Here is a 20,106-nt window from a genome sequence, read left to right on the forward strand (position 1 = left end):
GTGGTCTCAAACCCACAACCCTGAGATTAAGAGTCTTACGCTCTACCGGATGAGGTATCTGCTGGTTCCTTAGCCCTCCCCAGGGATAAAAGTATCATCTGGCTAGTGCACTGACAGATTTATACACAGTATACCATGGACCTCCCTGAACCTGCTTTCTACTCCTGGGTGAAAAGCAAATAGGAATCTTATGCACAGGGGAACCAGGTAAAAAGCTCGTACTGTGTAAAGAAATAAAGAATGGTCAAAGAATAAAAGACACAACAGAGGTGAAGCAACTCTAAAAAGATACAGTATATGCCAAAAGATAGACCTCATGTCTATCTTTAGACATCTCATTACTTTGTATTGCATTGCTTCGTATTCAAGGCAGCGATGAACTAGAGAATATTAAGGCTCCTCGCTTTTACAAAGACTAAAAAAAGACTGAAAAGCTAAAAATAGCTAATTAAAATTCAGAGTTGAATCATTCTGACAAAATATTTATTTATAAAAGCAATGAATTTTTATAAAGACAGACTATTTGTTATTTAATATCATAGATGGTTCCATAATTTTGTTTCAAAGACAAGTAGCGCTTAATATTTGTTTTCCATGTTAATAAATAAAACAATATCATTTTTTATAATTTCCTTTCCCTTTATCTATTTTTTTTCCTTTTACACAAAACTGCTGTATTATCTTAGCTCATTGTATTAGTTTAATCCACTACACAGTTATGTTAAGATTCTTTGTACTGAAGCCAATTTGTCTCATTGACTTAATGACTAAATTGACTTAAAGCCAAGCATTTCAGTTCCCTAGGGGATACAATTTTCTGTTGGAAAGTAAAAAAATAATGTTGTATCTTGTCCACCCTAGCCTCTGACTCAGTCTGAAGCAAAACTTCAAGTCTTTGCCCTGTCTTTCTTATCTCCTATACTGTATATACTTGGAGTCACAACATTATATATTTCATGTTATCAAACCTAACTGGCAAGCAGTACCACCCACACAGTTATAAAAAGATACACAGATCCAACTTACATATCATATATATATATATATATATATATATATATATATATATATATATGTATGAAACATTAAACTGACAATTACTTTAGATGAAGTAGGTGTAGCCAAATGACACATAAGAAACATACTACCAAACTTATAGGCTCAGTTCAGACTAAAAATTAAACCATGGTTTGTTTAGCTTAACTCTGGTTTGTCTGTGCATGGTTTCTTTAAGGTCAAGAAACTAGGATTGGTAATGTGGGTTTTTTGTAATATCTGAACTCAGTATTTTGGTTTCCCATGTAACTCCATTCTTGCTGCCTGACTACAGAGTCAAGAGGGAAGAATTGCTCAAAAAAGAAATAGCTCACATAGCTAAGAGACTCTTGCCACCACTTTAACAGACCTCTCTTTGGCTACAGGCTCCTTTGCTTGCCTACTAACCAAACAAGCTAGCCATCACAGCTCGGCTGCCTAACTGCAACAGCCCTGCAAGGGTGGCAGGTACACCAGTGCCACAGGTACCACACACACCCCAACAATCTTAATGAAATGTATGCAGAGCAGATAACCAAGCCAGTCTCCAGTCAATTCACATACATTCAGTGCATGCCTGTGGAACTAAGTATACAGAAGGCATTCTAGAAATATTATCCAATTTTTAAAGTGAAGTATGCAAAATTATTCTCAGAGAATGGCATATAGTGAAATATTTTCCAAAAACAGCTTTCTTTGCACAAACTTTTCCATGGCTAAAACTGCATTGCTTCATAAAATTAGTAATATAACGAATAGATGTAATACCAGTCAAACTGGCAAGATTATATTCTATTAATAATTGTGTAGTATAGTAAAGAAAGGTTTTGTAGATTATATATTAAAACAGTAATATTACTTCCAATATCTGATTTATTTCATTCTTGCCCATTTATTTTTTGCATTGTTTCTTAATGTATTATGGGTTGTACTCAAATAAGCCATGTTGTTTGTATATGGATTTCCACTTGTGCAACAGAACCTCTCCTCCCACTCCTTCTCCTGCCCCCCCCCCAAAAATGGGCTTCAATAAATGCAAAATACACAGATGTCAATTGTGAAACAGGGTTATATTTTTAAAAAATATATATTTATTAGTTACTTTTTCAAAAATGAACTCAACATGACTTACAAAAATTAAAAACAGATATAAAAACCAAGAATAAAAACCTAAAATTCAACAAAATACATTTCTTTCTCTATGCAGAACATACCCAACAGCACATCATTTAAATAACTGAATGCAACAATACTGAAAGGCAGCAGCAGCAGCAAGACGCCCAGGTGTACAGAAAAACACATGGCTTGGAAGAAACAGAAGTATAAGCAGAAGTGCAAATCCAAATACTAGTAAGGCTAGTTTGATGATAAGCACGGATACAAACATTCCAAGACAACCGGGGTATTTGTGCAATTTTCTGTCATGTTTTATTTTCTCAAGGTTTACATGCATACACATAAAGTACTAGACATCAGCACCAGCAGTTTGAACAGATATGAAACCTTTCACCAAGCAACACTCAGATATTTGCAAGCTCCACTTTTCTGAAATATAGACTGAAAATTGGCATCTAGTCCAAAAAAGACTATATTTCTAAATATTTGCAGAGATAATGAAAGGCCATGCACCAAAATGCCAAAAACCCAGTAAAGCCAAGTCTTTTTACAGAATGTGGTTTTCCAGAAGTAAAATTTTAAAACAAACCAATATAAACTTAACCATCCTGCTTTAACTTTGGGTCTCATTTTTTCTATTTGTCTTTTGCTAAAACGCTTACTCTTGTATAATTTTCTGTATGCTTTTTTTTTTTTTTAACAGGGTTCAGATACCTATGGGGTCAGGCATTTTGGCCATAATTGTGTTCGAAGTATTCCTATTTACCACTTACCCAATAAAAATATTTTTTCTCTTAAGGTTTGCTCACATCAGCTGTCAGTAACTTCTTGGGGGCAAGGGAGGAAAAAGGCAAGGCTAAAGCAAACACCTAAATTCTTTTCCAGAGTTTCTTGAACGGCACGTTAAAACAGAAGCTGCATAATAACCCAATACTTGGCCATGTTTCGGAAACAGTTCTTTAAACACACCAGTAAAAATAAACTCAAGGCACTATACTCACCAGTATGAATCTTCTCATGTCTCTGTAGCAGGTACTTCTGAATGAAACGCATCTCGCACTGACTGCACTGAAATGGTTTTTCACCTTAAACAATATAATTCCACATCTGTAAGTTAAAAGCTACAAACATTTGTTTCTAACAGATTCTGCTGAGAAATAAAATAGTCGGCTACTGGAATCCAGCATATGAATGAATTCCAAAATATTTTAGTATAAAAAAGTCTGTCTAAACTTCCTGGGCTAAAAAGAAAAAGGCTATTAATTCGGCGAGCCTGCTGCTAACAGAGGAGTGCAGCTCATGAGCAAAATCAGGCAGGATGCTGTCATCTAAGCAGGTACTGTAAAACTCTTTCATCTATTCCAACTAGAATTCCATCACTGGTAAAATAAGAACCCAGAGACTATGCTATGAACAAGACAAAACTGGAAATTGGGTGACTTACCAACCCATCCTTGTACAGAAAGCAAAGCAACACAGTAAATCTCAAATTAACAGAAATGACACTAATTCTTTTCTGGTATGTTTTGACACTTTGGTGCATGGAATACCTAAGCTTAGATGCCACATTTCCTGCACTTTGGAATATAAAGTTTGCATCATTTTTCATAATTCAGTGCATTATTAAAGATCCAACCATTTTTAGATAATATAAAATACAACTTAAATTCAAGCAGTACCTGTATGAATGAAGACATGCCTTTGTAAATGGTAGTTGGTTCTAAAGGCAGCATGACAATGCTCACAAATGTGAGATTTGGTAGTTTTCAGACCAAGTGATCCATCCTCATTTATTGTAAGGATCTATTTTTAAAAGGGCAAAATTCAGTCTCACATTAATTTCTCAACAATATTACAAGATTCATATAAATACATAATGGAGGTAATCAAGCACTTTTAGGCAATACCACAATGCAAAATAGGAAGACTGTAAACATAAATATCAACTGACTATCTTTTAGTTGACCTAATTGAACCTTAGTTTTTCAAGATTTGTTATATATAATACACATAATACATCCAAAGAAGTGCTTCAACAGGCTTCCTCAACCTCGGCCCTCCAGATGTTTTTGGCCTACAACTCCCATGATCCCTTTCTAGCAGGACCAGTGGTCAGGGATGATGGGAATTGTAGTCTCAAAACATCTGGACGGCTGAAGTTGAGGAAGCCTGTGCTAGAAATTTATTCTCAGTAGACCAAGTCAGAATATTTTTGATCATGTTTGGTTGTCACTCAAAATACGGTTAACTGTGACATGAGCAAGCCTATCCTCCCAGGTTTGCCTGTGTCCCCATCTTTCTCTAACATGGCAGACAGGACCGGTTCAGAAACTTTATTTCTGCTCTTAGTTAACTGCACCTTCCTGTGTCATCAGACCACAAATTGTGGTTTCACACTAAATATGGCAGATTTCAGAACTAGCTGATTTCAAACCATGGATTATGAAGTTGGCTTGTCCCGAAACTAACCATTGTTTCAGTTACTGTATGTTAAAACCACATATTCCAATTCAGACAACATAGGAAGCCGCAGTTAACGAAAAGCTGAAGTAGAAGTTTCTACATTTAGCTATTCAGCAGGAGAAGAGGGGAGGGGAGGGAGCATGCAAGCCTGAGAGTGGTTGACATTCGCTCCAATCATGCTAAACCATTGATGTACAAACAGGACCACTATCCTCTCAAATGGCAGCACTATAAATCAGTCTTTAATCTACTCAGTTGGGCAAGAACAGAAAGCTATAAAATCTAGAGGCACTCATGTTATATTCATTTTATTTCTCAAGACATGGAGTACATCCAGCAACTGCAATTGTTTTTTGTACAAGCGTACTGGTGACAAGACTTGTAGTTTGGTAATATTACTTACATGTGTTAGTGAAATGATAATTGTGTACTTTATCTCTTCCATCTCAGTAGAAGGTAAAGGATAACCTTAATATTTTTCAGTCTTAATAACCCATTACAACAACCCTATTTGCATGTCATGCTAAGTCAAAACCATGGCTCAACAGTAACAGAAAATCTTACGTCACTCCTCCCTGGTCATTTTGTTACTGCATCACACTGAGCTAAACTATAGTTTATCTTAGTGTGCAGTCCAAATCCAGGGATGTGGCTCAGGTCTCTGCAGACTAACTATGAGCTGTAGCCAAGGCTTCTTCTATAGGTTATAGTTCAGTATTTGTCTGGGAGAAGTAAACCATGAGCCCGGCTTTAGACAACATGCTAAGCCCACCTATGGCTTCGGTCTGGGTGGCACAGCAGCAAAATGATCAGGGAGAGGCAAAGCCGTTGCAATCTCCTCTCCTGGAGCCCACAGGCTTGCGCACTTGTGCTAAGCTAAACACTGTGACATGAACAAAGCCAACACATGACACTGTTAAAGCATGTTTCAGTAGTATGTTGTGACTTTTAATAAATCTGTTCTGTACAATTATGCATCTAAAATTCTAAAGATAAACAATTCGTAGCTACCATATTTTTCGCCCTATAGGACGCACTTTTCCCCCTCCAAAAATGAAGGGGAAATGTGTGTGCGTCCTATGGGGCGAATGCAGCGTGCGCCATCCCGCTGTCCCCCGACCTGGTTTGGAGGCTGGCGGTGGGGAGAAGCCCGCTTCTTCCACCGCCAGCCCCACAAGCTTGGGGGACAGCGCGGAGGCACAGCGCGCCATCCCGCTGTCCACCAACCTGGTTTGGAGGCTGGTGGTGTGATTCTCCCCGCCACCAGCCCCGCAAGCTCGGGGGACAGCTGGGAGGCGCAGCGCGCCTTCCGGCTGTCCCCCGAACTGGTTTGGAGGCTGGCAGGGGGGAGAAGCCCGCTTTTCCCTGCCGCCAGCCCCACAAGCTCGGGGGACAGCGGGGAGGCGCAGCGCGCCCAGGCTTAGCTTCGCGCAGCTCTCCACAAGCTCGGGAGCCCGGCGCCGGTCTCCCACGGCTTGCGGAGAGCTGCCTGTTCTGGGGACTGGGGTCGGAGGAAGCTTGGGCTTCCCCCGCCCCAGCCCCGCGCCTGGGGGGAGGATATTCCCCCCCTTTATTTCGCCCCCCCCCAATTAGGTGCGCCCTATGGGCCGGTGCGTCCTATAGGGCGAAAAATACGGTACTTTAAATGCTCCCATGGGCTTTTTTACCCACCCCACGGCTATATCACAAGCTGCTTTCGTTCCCTCCATTTTAACAGCACAGAGAATTGCTGTTCAAGAAGCACAAGCCTAAAGCCCCTTTGGGTACATTAAACTAGTGCAGTTTTTCAGAGTTTTTTCTAAGTGAGTGTAATCCTTTTAAAGGATTCTTTGCATGGAAGAAAGCCCATCTTTCTTCAGATAGTCCTAATCAATAAGATTCAGAAACAGCAGCAGAAAACACTTGTTTTGATAGATCCTGTTGGTTCTAGGGTATTTGGGTGCCTTATACAATTGGCATTCACCATCATGTGCCTTGCGGTGGTGGGGAGGGGAACACAGTTGCTTAACGAGTTGTAGTAGGTTGGTTTGACTTTCTTTTCATAGAAAAGAAAATACACCATTAATTATACTTGATTGCCTTTCTTGATATACAGCTATGAACTTGACTTATACCTAGTACTGCACATTCAAACACTTAAAGATTGGGCCCTTCTAATACTTCATTTCCTCAGGGGAGTGTATATAATGCTCATGCTCTAGGTAGTTATAGTCTTCAAAGTCAATACTAGAAAATGACCCTCCAGTACCCAACCTGCTCTCAATCTCTCTGGTCAATTTGTGATCTCTTACTATACAATATTAGGAAGATTTGAAGAACAACCTCTACAATGAAATAAAGGAAAAAAGGGGTTCTCAAACTACGACTGAGACAAGTACATGAAAATAGCTTCCAATCAGTGCTTCCAATTAGTTTTCATTAAACTTCAGCAATTGCAAATGAAAACAAGAATAATACTGCAGTGGGCAAATACTGAGTTTGAATTTGCAAGTGTAAATTGTATAGCAGGAAGCTGAATAAAAATATATTCAAATGCTTCATATTTTATGCTTCAAAATTCAGGCATAGCATTTTTGCTGCACTTCCTGAGAGGAAATTCAAGATGTGCAACTCTGAAAACTGAATTTTAGATTAAAATGGCTCATTTGAAATTAGAAGCCTGTGAATGGAAGGCATTCATTTAATTTCAGGTGCATGCAGTAATCAATTTCAACACTTGTGCACCTGTCTGATTAAAAACAAAGTTGTTAGAAAAACACTATGATATTTAAATAAGCCCAATATTATTATTAATCTAAACAGTCTCCGTAATTGATAAGTGGTCCTTAAAACTACACACTCATCAAAAGATAATATTTAGAGAAGGAGATGCCTGGGAAACAGATGTTGAAGTATGTCAAATATTCATGCTGTGAAAAGAATTTCAAAGAAACAAGCTATGAATATATTGTGGCTTGGCTTTGAGATTAAAGTTAGGTGGCTGAATCTATGGTTTCCAAATACTATCATTTCCAATTGCAAATTCAAGGAAAATCTCCAGTTGCCTTCAAGGTTCAAATTAAATGTCTTACCTTTGCTGGTGAACGCTGTTTCCTTTTCTTCTTCTTTTGCATATCTAAACCCTCTCGTATTAGCTTTTTGTCCCTTTTCTGTTGCTCTGCTACATCAGTAAATGTAATTTCTTGTTTCACGCTGATCTGCTAGGATACGAAGCGCCAGCATCAGATAATATTAATTACATATGACACATATAACTACATATAAGGCACATTTTAACAAATTCTTTCAAAAATAGTAATACATCTGGAATTACTTTATACCCTTCGTACTGTTTTGGGGAAGAGGGAGAAAGGCTATTTTAAAAAGTCCTATTTGTGGCGAGTATTCCAGTATGGTACTCCTTTCATACCTTCAAGCACAGAAGCTTGGATTACATGCCACATATAATTTAACATTTAACAAAGAAATTTCACCTGACAAAAACACTTTATAATTTAAGATATGGTTATGTTGGCATTTGAACCACAGTTTCACTGTTCTAAGCCAAACCCTCATTGTTGCCAAAAAGCTAGTATGATAATTTCAACCCTTCTTTTAAATTCTAGTCTCTTCCTGCTGTGAATCAAACATTCATTTTTGCCAGTAGAACAGAAAGCTACTGTGATGATATCAAACCTATCTGAAGGGGCCATCCTTCAAAGGGGCATGTGGATGAGGAATCAGGAACCTTTTCCTACTCCAAAGCTTACTTCCCTGCTTCCCTTCAAACAGTTTTCTCCCAGGCAAGATCACAGGCTCAGCTAGAAACAAAAGCTCTTGGAGCAGGACAGTGTACCACAAGTATCCTGCATATGATGTGAAAGTCAGACACCCACCTAACCCCCTTGTTTTTTGTTGCTAGAGCTTCTGTCACCTCAGTTTTCTCCCCTAAGGTTGCGAACTGTACTTTCAGCAACAAGATTCTGTTATAGAATCAGACCAAAAAACCAAACACCTGGTGTAAACCGAGTTGCCGATTGATTTTCAAGACTAAAAAGTCTTCCACTACAGTGAGAATTTATTATTTTATTCTATTAACAGTTTGAAAGCATCTCATTCTTTTCTAAAGTTCCTGTTACTTTCTTACAACAAAGCACCATCAACGTAAAACCGTATTTTAACCCAGCTGCAATCTAAGAAGCTATTCCTGACACATGCAGAATTACCGTGTTTTTTGCCCTATAGGACGCACCTAGATTTGGGGGGGGAATAAAGGGGGGGGAAATTATTCCCCCCCACATCAAGGCGCGGGGCTGGGGCGGGAGAAGCCCGAGCTTCCCCCGACCCCAGCCCCCAGAACAGGTCCCAGAGCGATGCCGAAGCTGAGTGCAGCTTCAGCATCGCTCTGGGAGCTTGCGCAACCTTCGGGAGCCCGGCGCGGCTTCGCACCGGGCTCTGGGGGGTTGCGCGGAGCTGCACTGAGCCCGGGAGCGCAGGCAGCTCTGTGCAACCTTCGGGAGCCCAGGGCGGCTTCGCGCCCGGCTCCCTAGGGCTGCGCAGAGCTTTCTGAAGCCTAGAGAGGGAGAGGGGTCAGTGCGCACCGACCCCTATCGCTCACCAGGCTTCAGCAAAAGCCTGTATTTGCCCCATAGGACGCACACACATTTCCCCTTCATTTTTGGAGGAGGAAAAGTGCGTCCTGTAGGGCGAAAAATACGGTAACTGTGTAAACTCCACTGCTTTTCAATCCACATCATTAAATACCAATACTAAACTGTGTTAGAAGTGCAGGAACCACAACAACACACTACTTCTTTGAATATAGCAGAAGCATTTTCAAGTCCTTATCTCCTGTGCAGGAAGAATGCAGACACTTAAAGTCAATTAAGCATCGTCTATGTAAGACATATATTTAAAAAGTGTATAAAATGTGTATTAAAACATGAGAACGTGTTCCTAAATAAACAGTGGTTGGTTCACAGCATCTAAGATTCCCAAGTTTTTTAGAAAGGTTAAGATTGTTATCCAAAAGCAGTCCTTCTTGGCGCATAACTCCCCCCACCCCCAAAGCTGATTGCAAATACATCCATTGTGACTATACTTTTTTACAGAGGAGGAAATAAGGGAACCAGGGGCTGATAATTCAGCCATGGGCTCTATTCCTAGCTCACACTTTAAGTCAATATCTGATTACCCCCTTCACTGTGCAAACAGCACTAGAGATAAAAACAAGCCATGGGATTTATAGCATTTTGTTGTTGTTAAAAAACAAGAACCTCCAATTCTTTTTTCTCAAGAGTAATGAACTACTTTTATTTTAGTTTTTATTTGGTTGTTCCTGCCATGCTTTTTTTTTTTTAAGCAGACCTTTTGATATGATTTGCTCAACTTTTAAGTGCAAGCCGTGCTAAATAAATTGCTTACAGGGACATTGACTGCATACTGAAGCCCTTGAGGAAGCCTGTCTTGCCCCTCCATCTCATCATCATTTTTCACCGTCTCTTCGTGGACCATGAGTTCATCATGTGGGATCATTTCTTGCTGCCGAAGTTCACTTTCCTGTAGCACTTCTTCTGCAGAAAGGATTTCCTGGTGCGCCATAGCCCGGTCTTGAAGCACTGCTTCCTGCCGTTCCACAGGAACTGCCGACTGGTCAGATGCAGCACCCATTCCAACCATATCCCTGGATGACTGCATTGGCTCTATACTACCACATTTAAGAAACAATCCTCCCAGCTTATCTTCAATGTTCATTCTTAAGTGCAATTAACCTGCAAATACAAAAACAAAAAAACAAAACTCAGTTAGCAGAGTATTTACCATTCATTTCATTTTGGTTACATAAGTAGAATTACACCTCAAAAAAGACAAACAGAACAAGAAAAACGATTTTTTAAGAATGATACAATAAAAGAAAAAAAGTAAACAATACAATAGAGAGCTAATAGGCAGAGTGTTTAAAAACACAGCCCCACACTCAAGCTTCACTGACAATATTTGGGTATTTATGGATACATACATGGGAAATGTAAGGCATGTTGATGAACACTTTTACTCTTCTTATGGGTTATTTGTGTTTTTTGTGATACTTTGTTCTATAATTTTAAAGGTACTGTGAGTTGCTCTAACTTGTTTGTAAAAAAACACACGAATCACCATAATAAGAGTAATTTCACAAAAATCTGAATACAGAGTCTTTGTAAATCTCTCCCTAGAAAAAGGATAAGAAGTGCATCCCTCAACAAATACATGCCAACTACTCATAAAGTTTCAAAATCTGACACTTTTTGCAAAAAGATTCCAAACTGGGAATAGAATTTCAGAGTGCAAAAGATTCACTGCTTCCTTAGGTTTGGATCTGGAGCAGTTCAGGTAGAAAAAACAAATTTATGCTCGCGAGATAGATGCACCATTTAATTTTTTTAGCTTGAAATTTTCCAAACTGCACCTTACTTCAAAACATGGGGCAGTGGCTAACAAGGTGCTTCTGCTGGTGCAAGGACTTTTGGTTGCACACTGAAACTTCCCTTTTCTCTTCTCTTCCATGCCCTGAAGGACAAACATAGCATAAGAACGTAAGGGAGAGCTCTGCTGGATCACACTCAAGGCCTAGTTACTCCGGCATTCTGTTCTCACAGCAGTCAACCTGATGCCTATGGAAAGTCCACAAGGAGGACATGGAGTCTCACTGGGTGAGTAGAAGTCCGCTCAGATTTTTCTTTTCATTTGTGGGAGAGGGGTGTGTTTTTGTGACCAACATAACATGCTAAACCAACCTTTATCATCCTTAACTCATCTGATTTTATTCCTAACAAAACTTTTTCTCAATTTACCAAATGAGACAAACTGTCAATAAAGGATCATTACATTATTGTCTGTTTTCTTGGATAGATCTTTAAATGAAGATTAGATAGATAAAAGTAGATAAATTCTGAATCAGCTTGCTCGTCAAACTTCTCATATGTAAAATCTGTTCTACACATGTGTAACATGCTATTTTGAAAAACCGTTGCCAGATAATTAAACTTTGGAAGATTATCTTTAAAATGATGCATACGTTAACTATATATGGAAAATGAGTCTGTAGATTGACATTTTCGTGAAATTGCCCTTTCCTGAATCAGTCAAAGGCTGAAGAAATATGCCTTGCTGCTGTTCAATTGCTTTAATTATTAAAGGACTAGACAGGCAATGAGAGAATTGCACTTAAATAAATTTTCTGAAAAAATCACTACATACTAACAATTTCCTTGGCCCTAGCAGTTTTTAGGAATACTGGGTTAGGCAGAGACCTTCATGCAGAATGTGCTGCTAATTTAAGCACTAGCTCACCTTCCTATCACCACAAGCCTTGTCAGAAACTTCACAAAACTCTTAAAAAATAATGGAATTCTGCAATAGGTCAGCCAAAAAATTGGATTGTATCTACAAAAGGAAGTGTTTCCAAAACAAACTGACCCTTGACAAAATGCATGATATTATACACCATGTACTAGCTCTGGTACGTTAATATGCTCCCTGGAACAAAATAGTGGCTCTTAAAAGAAGACTTCTCACTCCTTCTCAAAAACTATATATAACTTACTTAAGTAATCCTGCAGTTTATTATTTTCTAAAAATATTATTATCACATTTTTTTTTTTAGAACATGCATGCTCATCAATTCAGCAACTGTCCCAAATACTTTAAATCTTATATCAATCTCACAAACAGAATAGTTACATACTTTTTTAAAAAAAAACACAGTATATTTTACTAGGTCTTGATAGGTAGTCGAAAGGATGGAATCCAATTTGATATATTTTCCTTACCATAAAAAAACAAAAATGGAAAATGCAATGAATAGTTTTTTTTCCTGTCCTAAGTAGTCATGCTGCTGCCTGCAGATTGACCCATGGTGCTTGCATAGTTTCAGGCTCTGCTACACTGATCAACTCTACTGCACTGCATGTAGTTGCATTTTTTACAATGAATTCTGGTTATTTTTGGAAAATATAAAAACCATTAGATTCAATTCAAAAGCTACAGATATATGAGTGTTTGGAAAGTCACATATCAAAAGATTTTCCAGTATCCATTTAAGATCATGTTGATGATTCTACAAAAGGAAAGGAAGCAGGAAGTATCAGGAGAAGTTGATATTTTGTACAACCACAGAACTGAAAACATAAAAGAAAAGGATTTATAGTGCTGAAGCATAATCATTGGCCCTTGACCTATTTAGACATAAGGTTGTGTCCAGTTTTGTCCTTCTGTTGATGGAGGGCTCCTTGATCCAGCAGAGATTCCATGAGGGCAAGTAATTTTAGAAATTTTCCCCTTTCTCCTGCAGATTTTCAGCGGAGGGCAAGGGATACTACAGATGGAGAGTGGCAAATCAGCTCTTAGCAGCTCCACTGGAACAAAGAGCCTTCAATCAGCAGAGGGGCACAATTGGATACAGCCCATTAGGGAATTGTCATTGAAAGTGAGGAGCCCAAGTGGTGCCTCTCTGGGTGTTTCTAAAGACATGATGTATTTTTCTCTGCTTTTAAAAAGTGAATTGGTTTCACCGAAGTGTTATTTTATTGTGACCTCCTCTGTGAGGAAGAATGAGCTAGAAGTTATCTTATGAATAAATCAGATACATAATTAAAAGCAATTCAGACACACATATATACTGCAGGGCAAGACGACTCTCATTACCCAGTCCTAGATTCAATGTGAATGCACAGGTTCTGTATGTGTATTTCCTCAGCTTGTTATTATGAATGGTTGAAGGACCAAACACTTCAGACCAAACTGGTAACCAGAGTACCAAACAACACAAAGGAGACCTGTTCCAGTTTGGGCAAAGATCTACAAAGCAACAAAATAGGTTGCAAGGCAAGAAATAATTCTTTACCACTCGATCTGATTCTATAAAAGTAACGTTCAGATTTAATAATAGCCCCAAACAGAAACATTGTCAGGAATGATCCATTCTAGTCTGCCAGTACAATGAAAGAATATAGCAGACCACTTATCTGACAAGGTTTTAAGAATCACAGAGATATGATAGCTCAGCAACAGTAGCACAAGCCTTGCAGGGAGAAGGTCCCAGGCTCAGTCGTTATCTGTTAAAAATGGATCTTGGCTGGGAAAAGTCTCACCGCACAACCTTGAAGAGCTGTTGTCAGATAGAATATATACCACAGGGCAAGATGATGAAACGGTGGGATTTGTTATAAGATGGTTTCATATCTTCATGTGATCCTCATCACCCAGTTTTGAGAATGTGAGATTTTTCTGAAGGATTGGCACTGCTAGGCAAGATGCCTCCATTGTGAAGGAAATCAGCCCTGAGTGCTCACTGAAAGAACAGATCGTGAAGCTGAGGCTCCAATACTCTGGCCACCTCATGAGAAGAGAAGACTCCTTGGAAAAGACCCTGATGTTGGGAAAGATTGAGGGCACAAGGAGAAGGGGACGATGGAGGACAAGATGGTTGGACAGTGTTCTCGAAGCTACTAACATGAGTTTGGCCAAACTGCAGGAGGAAGTGGAAGACAGGAGTGCCTGGCATGCTCTGGTCCATGGGGTCACAAAGAGTCGGACACGACTAAACAACAACAAGGCAAGGTGCCCTAATGTTCTGACTCAGCATAAGACAGCTGCATATACAGTCATGTAACTGCGTCATTATCCAGTGCTGGATGAGAATACGTAGCGTCATATCAATAATTGCTTATGATACTGCCATATCATTATCCACCACATACGATAACAAAAACCTCTGCCCCAGCCACAGAATCTAAATGCATCAGTACACATTACTACTCTAGTTTTGTCCAGTGCCTTTTTAAAAGAAGAAAAAAAAGATGTTGGTACTCACCATGAAGTTCTTACAGTGAGTGCCATACTTTTAACGTTGGGGGGGGGGGAGCTGCCAGTACTGCATACCCTTGAGTACCCCCAGAAAAAAAAGCACTGGTCTTGTCTTTCATGCAAAAAGCCTGTTCACATCTTTTGCAAGTGAATTCAGTTGTATAGCCTTTCACAGCAATGCTAAACATACTGCTCAAGTATAAAAACTTCTGCTCTGAGCTGGGACATAACTCCCTGTCTTGTTCAAAACCCCAAAAGAGTTAATAGCAGAAAGATTAACCTCTGTATACACTGAGCTTCAAGTGCACAAAATTACAGGCAAGAATATCTTCCAGTCAATTTTCTTGATTTTTACAATAAAAAATTAGCACTGTAATAAAAGAGTAAGAAAGTTCTTCTATTACATGTAAGATTTTTTTAACAGTATGTCAGTAAAATTCCTATACAGTACTGTTTTATCTTAGGAGCATTTCCACTTCTGCAGAGACTCCACAGGGGCTCCCTCTAACTTCCCATCAGCTGATCAGAGGTAGCAGCAACCTCCTTTGAACTTTAAGAGATATCAGTGAACTGATGTCATTATGATATCAGGAAACTGGCAGGTGGGTGGTCCCAGCCATTTGGCCAGTCCATGTTTTAAAGACCTGTATTAAAAAGGTATGTTGCTCAATGAAAGAATAAAGTCATGATAAATAAAGAACTTACAGAGAAATTGGTTTTATACCAAAATACAACTTCATTAAACAATGACACTATATTTTAAATTGATTTGGTCCTATTGATTTCCATAGAATTAAATCACTTGAAATGCAAAGCAAGAAAGGCAAATGGGCAGAGGTAATTCTTCTGAAACAAAGTCATAAATTGCAACTGTTACTTGTTAGTTTAGCATATTTATACATTAAACTGTATAAACATTATTAATTAATTTATTTCCATTTCAAACCTGCCTTTTGAAAGCTTGGGAATAATGTAACACTAAATAGAAAAAGCCACTACTGCCCCATATCTTTTTGACTTAGGGCATTGAAAGTCAGTCTAAGTAAGCAAAATGCTGTAGACTTGAAATCTTGTGAGCCTCTAAGGAGGAGAGTATCACCATTTTGGGGCAGCCACTAAGATAACCTCTCTACATGTCCTTTTATTTCAACTTGGCAGATGCACATCTTAAAGATTGGAATGGTACACGTGAAAGTGAGACTGGGTTTGTAAGGTACAGGAAGCTTTAGAGGTAATACGCTATGTTCCGTTTCAACAAAAGAAATCAACACACCCTTAAAAGTGTAACTGCCAAAGAGAATGGGATCACTGATGCTTCTAAGAGTCTGATACTCTGCGCATAGAGACAACTGTAAAGAAGAGTGAATGCTAGTTCCACTTGCTGACCAGGAGCTAGACTCGCACTCTGGAAAAGCACTAAAAGCCATTGGTATTACCACTCAAGCAGAGGAGAAGATCCCCTTCACACCACAGAAGCACTGTGCAATGAGGTTTTCAAGATGGGAAGAGAGGTCCCTGCAAAGACATTTCCTAACACCGGTACATCCTTGTGCCAGCAAGGAACTGTTCCCTTGATTTGCTCTGCATGCTACCACAGCTTTTGTGGCACAAAACTTTGCTATCACAGCAACAAGAGGGAACAGAATTGAGCTGCCACTTGGAGAATTTCTCCTGTGGCATATGAGCAAATCCGAAGACTGAAGCAATGCCATTTAACTCCACAGCATGAGTGAAGCAGAAAGTTCAACAAGATCAGTGTCTTTCAAATGTTCAGATGCAGCCATTCAGAGCTGAGTGACGGAACCACAATATCATAGCTTGTATTCTGCAACAAAAAGACGGGAGCTCTGCAGACTTGCATGTGTTGAATCTGTAATGCAGAGCTAGCCAGCACAGTACCCTCCAGATGTTGCTGAATTAAAAGTCCCATCACCCTGACCACTGGTCATGCTGTTTGGTGAAATGGGGACTATGTAATCCACACACAGAAAGGCTTTTAATGTCTCTTTTTGATTTTTAATATATTGTATTTCTGCTTTGAATCATTTTCAATATAAAGCAATTAAAGATTTTTTTCTTGATTAACAAACATCTGTAGGGCACCATGTTGACTATCTGTGCTTTAATGTTCCCAACATTATTACTCTAAAATATAAAATTATTATTTCTCTTTGTTCATGTTGTGCTATTGATTTAAAACTGGCTTACTTAATGCTATGTGCAAGGAGAACGGGATAAGGAATATTTAGCCCTGCTTTTTTCTATCCAGTGATATCACAATGCAACAGACAGTTAAATTACCAACTGCACTGGGCATTTTTGCCTTAAGGGAACATTTGACCATGGGCTAATCCATTGACTAGAATTGAAAGCAAGGACTCCATACTCATCTGACAGTTCTCATTATTATTATTATTATTTATTAAATTTGGTCACACTGGTTGATGACCTCCAGCGGGCTAGGGACAAAGGTGAGAGCTGTTTCCTAGTTCTGCTGGATCTCTCAGCGGCTTTTGACACCACTGACCATAACATCCTTCTGGACTGTCTAGAGGGGTTGGGAGCTGGGGGCACTGTTATACAGTGGTTCCGCTCCTTCCTCCTGGGTCGTGTTCAGAAAGTGGGGGGGGGATGAGTGTTCAGACCCTGAGCTCTCACTTGTGGGGTGCCTCAAGGTTCTGTCCTCTCCCCCATGCTTTTCAACATCTACATGCAGCCGCTGGGAGAGATCATCAGAGGGTTTGGGCTGGGTGTTCATCAGTATGCGGCTGACACCCAGCTCTACCTCTCTTTCAAATTGGAACCAGTGAAGGCGGTGAAGGTCCTGTGTGAGTGTCTGGAGGCAGTTGGAGGATGGATGGCAGCTAACAGATTGAGGTTGAATCCTGACAAGACAGAAGTACTGTTTTAATGGGGTAACTGTGCCCCTGAAGGACCAGGTGCGCAGTCTGGGAGTCATTCTGGACTCACAGCTGTCTATGGAGGCACAGGTCAATTCTGTGTCCAGGGCAGCTGTTTATCAGCTCCATCTGGTACGCAGACTGTCTCGCCAGAGTAGTGCATGCTCTGGTTATCTTTCACTTGGACTACTGCAATGCGCTCTCTGTGGGGCTACCTTTGAAGGTGACCCAGAAACTACAACTAATCCAGAATGCGGCAGCTAGACTAGTGACTGGGAGCGGCTGCCGAGACCATATAAAACCGGTCTTGAAAGACCTACACTGGCTCCCAGTACGTTTCCGAGCACAATTCAAAGTGTTGGTGCTGACCTTTAAAGCCCTAAATGGCCTCGGTCCAGTATACCTGAAGGAGCGTCTCAACCTCCATCATTCTGCCTCAGACACTGAGGTCCAGCGTCAAGGGCCTTCTGGTGGTTCCCTCGCTACGAGAAGCCAAGTTACAGGGAACCAGGCAGAGGGCCTTCTCAGTAGTGGCACCCGCCCTGTGGAACGCCCTCCCATCAGATGTCAAAGAGAAAAATAACTACCAAACTTTTAAAAGACATCTGAAGGCAGCCCTGTTTAGTGAAGCCTTTAATGTTTAATAGGTTACTGCATTTTACTGTTTTGTTGGAAGCCGGCCAGAGTGGGCAGGGTATAAATAAATTAATAATAATAATTATTATTATTATTATTATTATTATTATTATTATTATTACTATTATTTATAGCCACCCTTCCTCCCAAAAAGGGCCAGGACAGCAAACACACAAACAAACAAAAACAACTGAAACAGCTAAAAGCAATTCCAATATAGATGCATGCAATAATCCCATTTCAGAAACTTGTGCATATTAATTCCTGGGACAGCATCCAAGGTGTCAACCTGCTTGCACAACGAACTTCTGTTTGCTCAATGGGGCTCCCTTCCTCCTCCCTTTCCCCCTGCAGCTCCCCGCACACCCCCAAAATCTGTTCTGGGGCAGATTGAATGGATATTTTGGGGAGGAGGGAAACAGGAAGCCCCACACATCCACTGCTGCAACGCTGGGTATCTCCTGTGCAGAAGCGACAAGTGGAGCACTGGTAAAGGAACAACAGCAGCAAGTCAGGGGTCAATTGGGCAGTTGCACTGGAAACAATTGTGTAAGCTACCATGCTCAAAAAACAGCTCATTTGATCAGGTGCAAAGTCCCATTGAAGCCTCCAGCTTGCCTGTTGCATTTCACTTTTGTAAACCTCTTCAGATTTCATAGGTTGCGGCATTAACTCAAATAAATAACAACCCAGACAATAGCAGTACTAATGATCTGGGCAGGGGCTTCCAGTAAGATTATACATTTTATAAGACTTTCTCTGTTGGATAACAGCCAAAGGACTACAGATGGAGTAGATACTTTGAGAAAAGTGTGTATCTTTGGTGTTCTAGAGTATAATCATTCTTCTGTGAGCTCATTTGCTATTTTAAGGATAAGTGGGTTTCTCCCACACAGATACTATTTGTGTATTTGGTCTTTTATATAAAAGTTGTGTGCAACACCTTTAAAGCAGGTGGGCACCCATTAGAAAGTCTGATTGCCTTGGCTAACAAAAGGAAAGGAGGGCCAGGATATTTATTACCTGTACTTCCAAAGTTCTCATCATTAAGTTGACTTGGGTTTCTTGCTTGAGTCATGTGGAATCAGCAGTTCTACAACATGGTCTCTACAAAATACTTCCACCTGGACTGATGGGGTCCTCAGGTTGCTGATGAATGGGTGGTGGTCTCCTACATTTTACCAAAATTACTATCTTCCATCACATCAAATTCTGCAATTCTAACGTTTAAAGAGTACTTTTATCACCATATGCCAATTTTAATATTAGCAGCCTAGGTGCATTGTTTGCGGTATCTTTTAAAAATGAGTATCATCCAAGGAAATTTAAACTATATGCTACATTTTTTTTAAAGGCAAAAATAAAGTAATGTTGTGAACCAGGGTGTTTAACCATTTTTAGGCTGAGGGCCACACTAATCCATGGAGACCAAATGTAAAAGTGGATGTGGCCAAAGTGAAAAAGTGAGTGTGGGTGAACTGTAAAAGGAAGTGAGTCTCCCCCCTTTTTAAGAACACCTTCTGGAGGCTCCTGGGGGGTCAGAACAAAAACTTTTCATACCATGCAATCACAGCAAGGGGGCTGTAGGAGTGATGGGGGGAGGAATGGGGGGGGGAAATTGAGAGGTCATGAAACCTTCTGCCATTACAGTACTGCAGGAGCAGTCAGTTTAAAACAGGTTTTGGGGGGGAGAATTTTTTTTAAAATGTTAACTTTGGAGGACCACAATAAACCTTTTGACACATCACAGCAAGGATCCACAGGAGAGTTTTTTAAAAAATTAAACTGCAAATTATGGGAGGGTCAAAAAACCCTTTTAGGAGCCTGCATACAGCCCACAAGTTAGCAACACCTGTTGATAACATTTCATTGAAACTGGCCAATCAAATGCAATGCTTTGCAAAATTATCAGTGCAAATGTGAAACTGCTCAAAAAATAAAATATTGCACTAGAGTGCTATAATGATATGTGGTCTGTTTAATAATATAGTTGGTATATCAAGGCCTAGCAGTTTTTAGTTGCTTTATTTGCTGTAACCAAATTCTTGATGGCTTGACAACTTAAGGATCCCAGGCAACCCACAAGGAAACAATGGCTCTTAGAAGTGTGGGAGATTCTTGTCATGAAAAA

The 20,106-nt window shown here is 39.9% G+C and overlaps 1 protein-coding gene and 1 long non-coding RNA gene across 10 annotated transcripts in view; one reads left to right on the forward strand and one right to left on the reverse strand.

The window, feature by feature from the left end:
• Positions 1-16,820, forward strand: part of LOC310852214 — a 33,876-nt gene extending 17,056 nt beyond the window's left edge. The window contains exons 3-4 of one of the 3 annotated variants that reach the window (XR_014568040.1): positions 11,232-11,285; positions 15,598-16,820. This is a non-coding gene — a long non-coding RNA (uncharacterized lncRNA). Of the gene's footprint in view, positions 1-2,242; positions 3,145-11,216; positions 11,286-12,925; positions 14,037-15,597 lie in introns of those variants that run through there. The other 2 variants (XR_014568042.1, XR_014568041.1) reach the window with 2 other exon arrangements.
• ZNF148 (zinc finger protein 148) overlaps positions 1-20,106 on the reverse strand; it is a 39,036-nt gene that overhangs the window by 9,329 nt on the left and 9,601 nt on the right. Inside the window, exons 1-5 of one of the 7 annotated variants that reach the window (XM_083738072.1) lie at positions 11,042-11,241; positions 10,018-10,364; positions 7,686-7,811; positions 3,831-3,954; positions 3,153-3,236 (exon numbers count right to left, since the gene is read on the reverse strand). In XM_083738072.1, coding sequence (XP_083594198.1) covers positions 3,153-3,236; positions 3,831-3,954; positions 7,686-7,811; positions 10,018-10,347 — 664 coding nt within the window. In that variant the 5' untranslated portion in view covers positions 10,348-10,364; positions 11,042-11,241. Of the gene's footprint in view, positions 1-3,152; positions 3,237-3,830; positions 3,955-7,685; positions 7,815-10,017; positions 10,365-11,041; positions 11,242-20,106 lie in introns of those variants that run through there. The other 6 variants (XM_083738070.1, XM_083738071.1, XM_083738069.1 and 3 more) reach the window with 6 other exon arrangements.

The sequence above is a fragment of the Podarcis gaigeae genome, assembly GCF_964106915.1.
Source record: "Podarcis gaigeae genome assembly, chromosome: 1".
Classification (NCBI taxonomy): Eukaryota; Metazoa; Chordata; class Lepidosauria; order Squamata; family Lacertidae; genus Podarcis; species Podarcis gaigeae.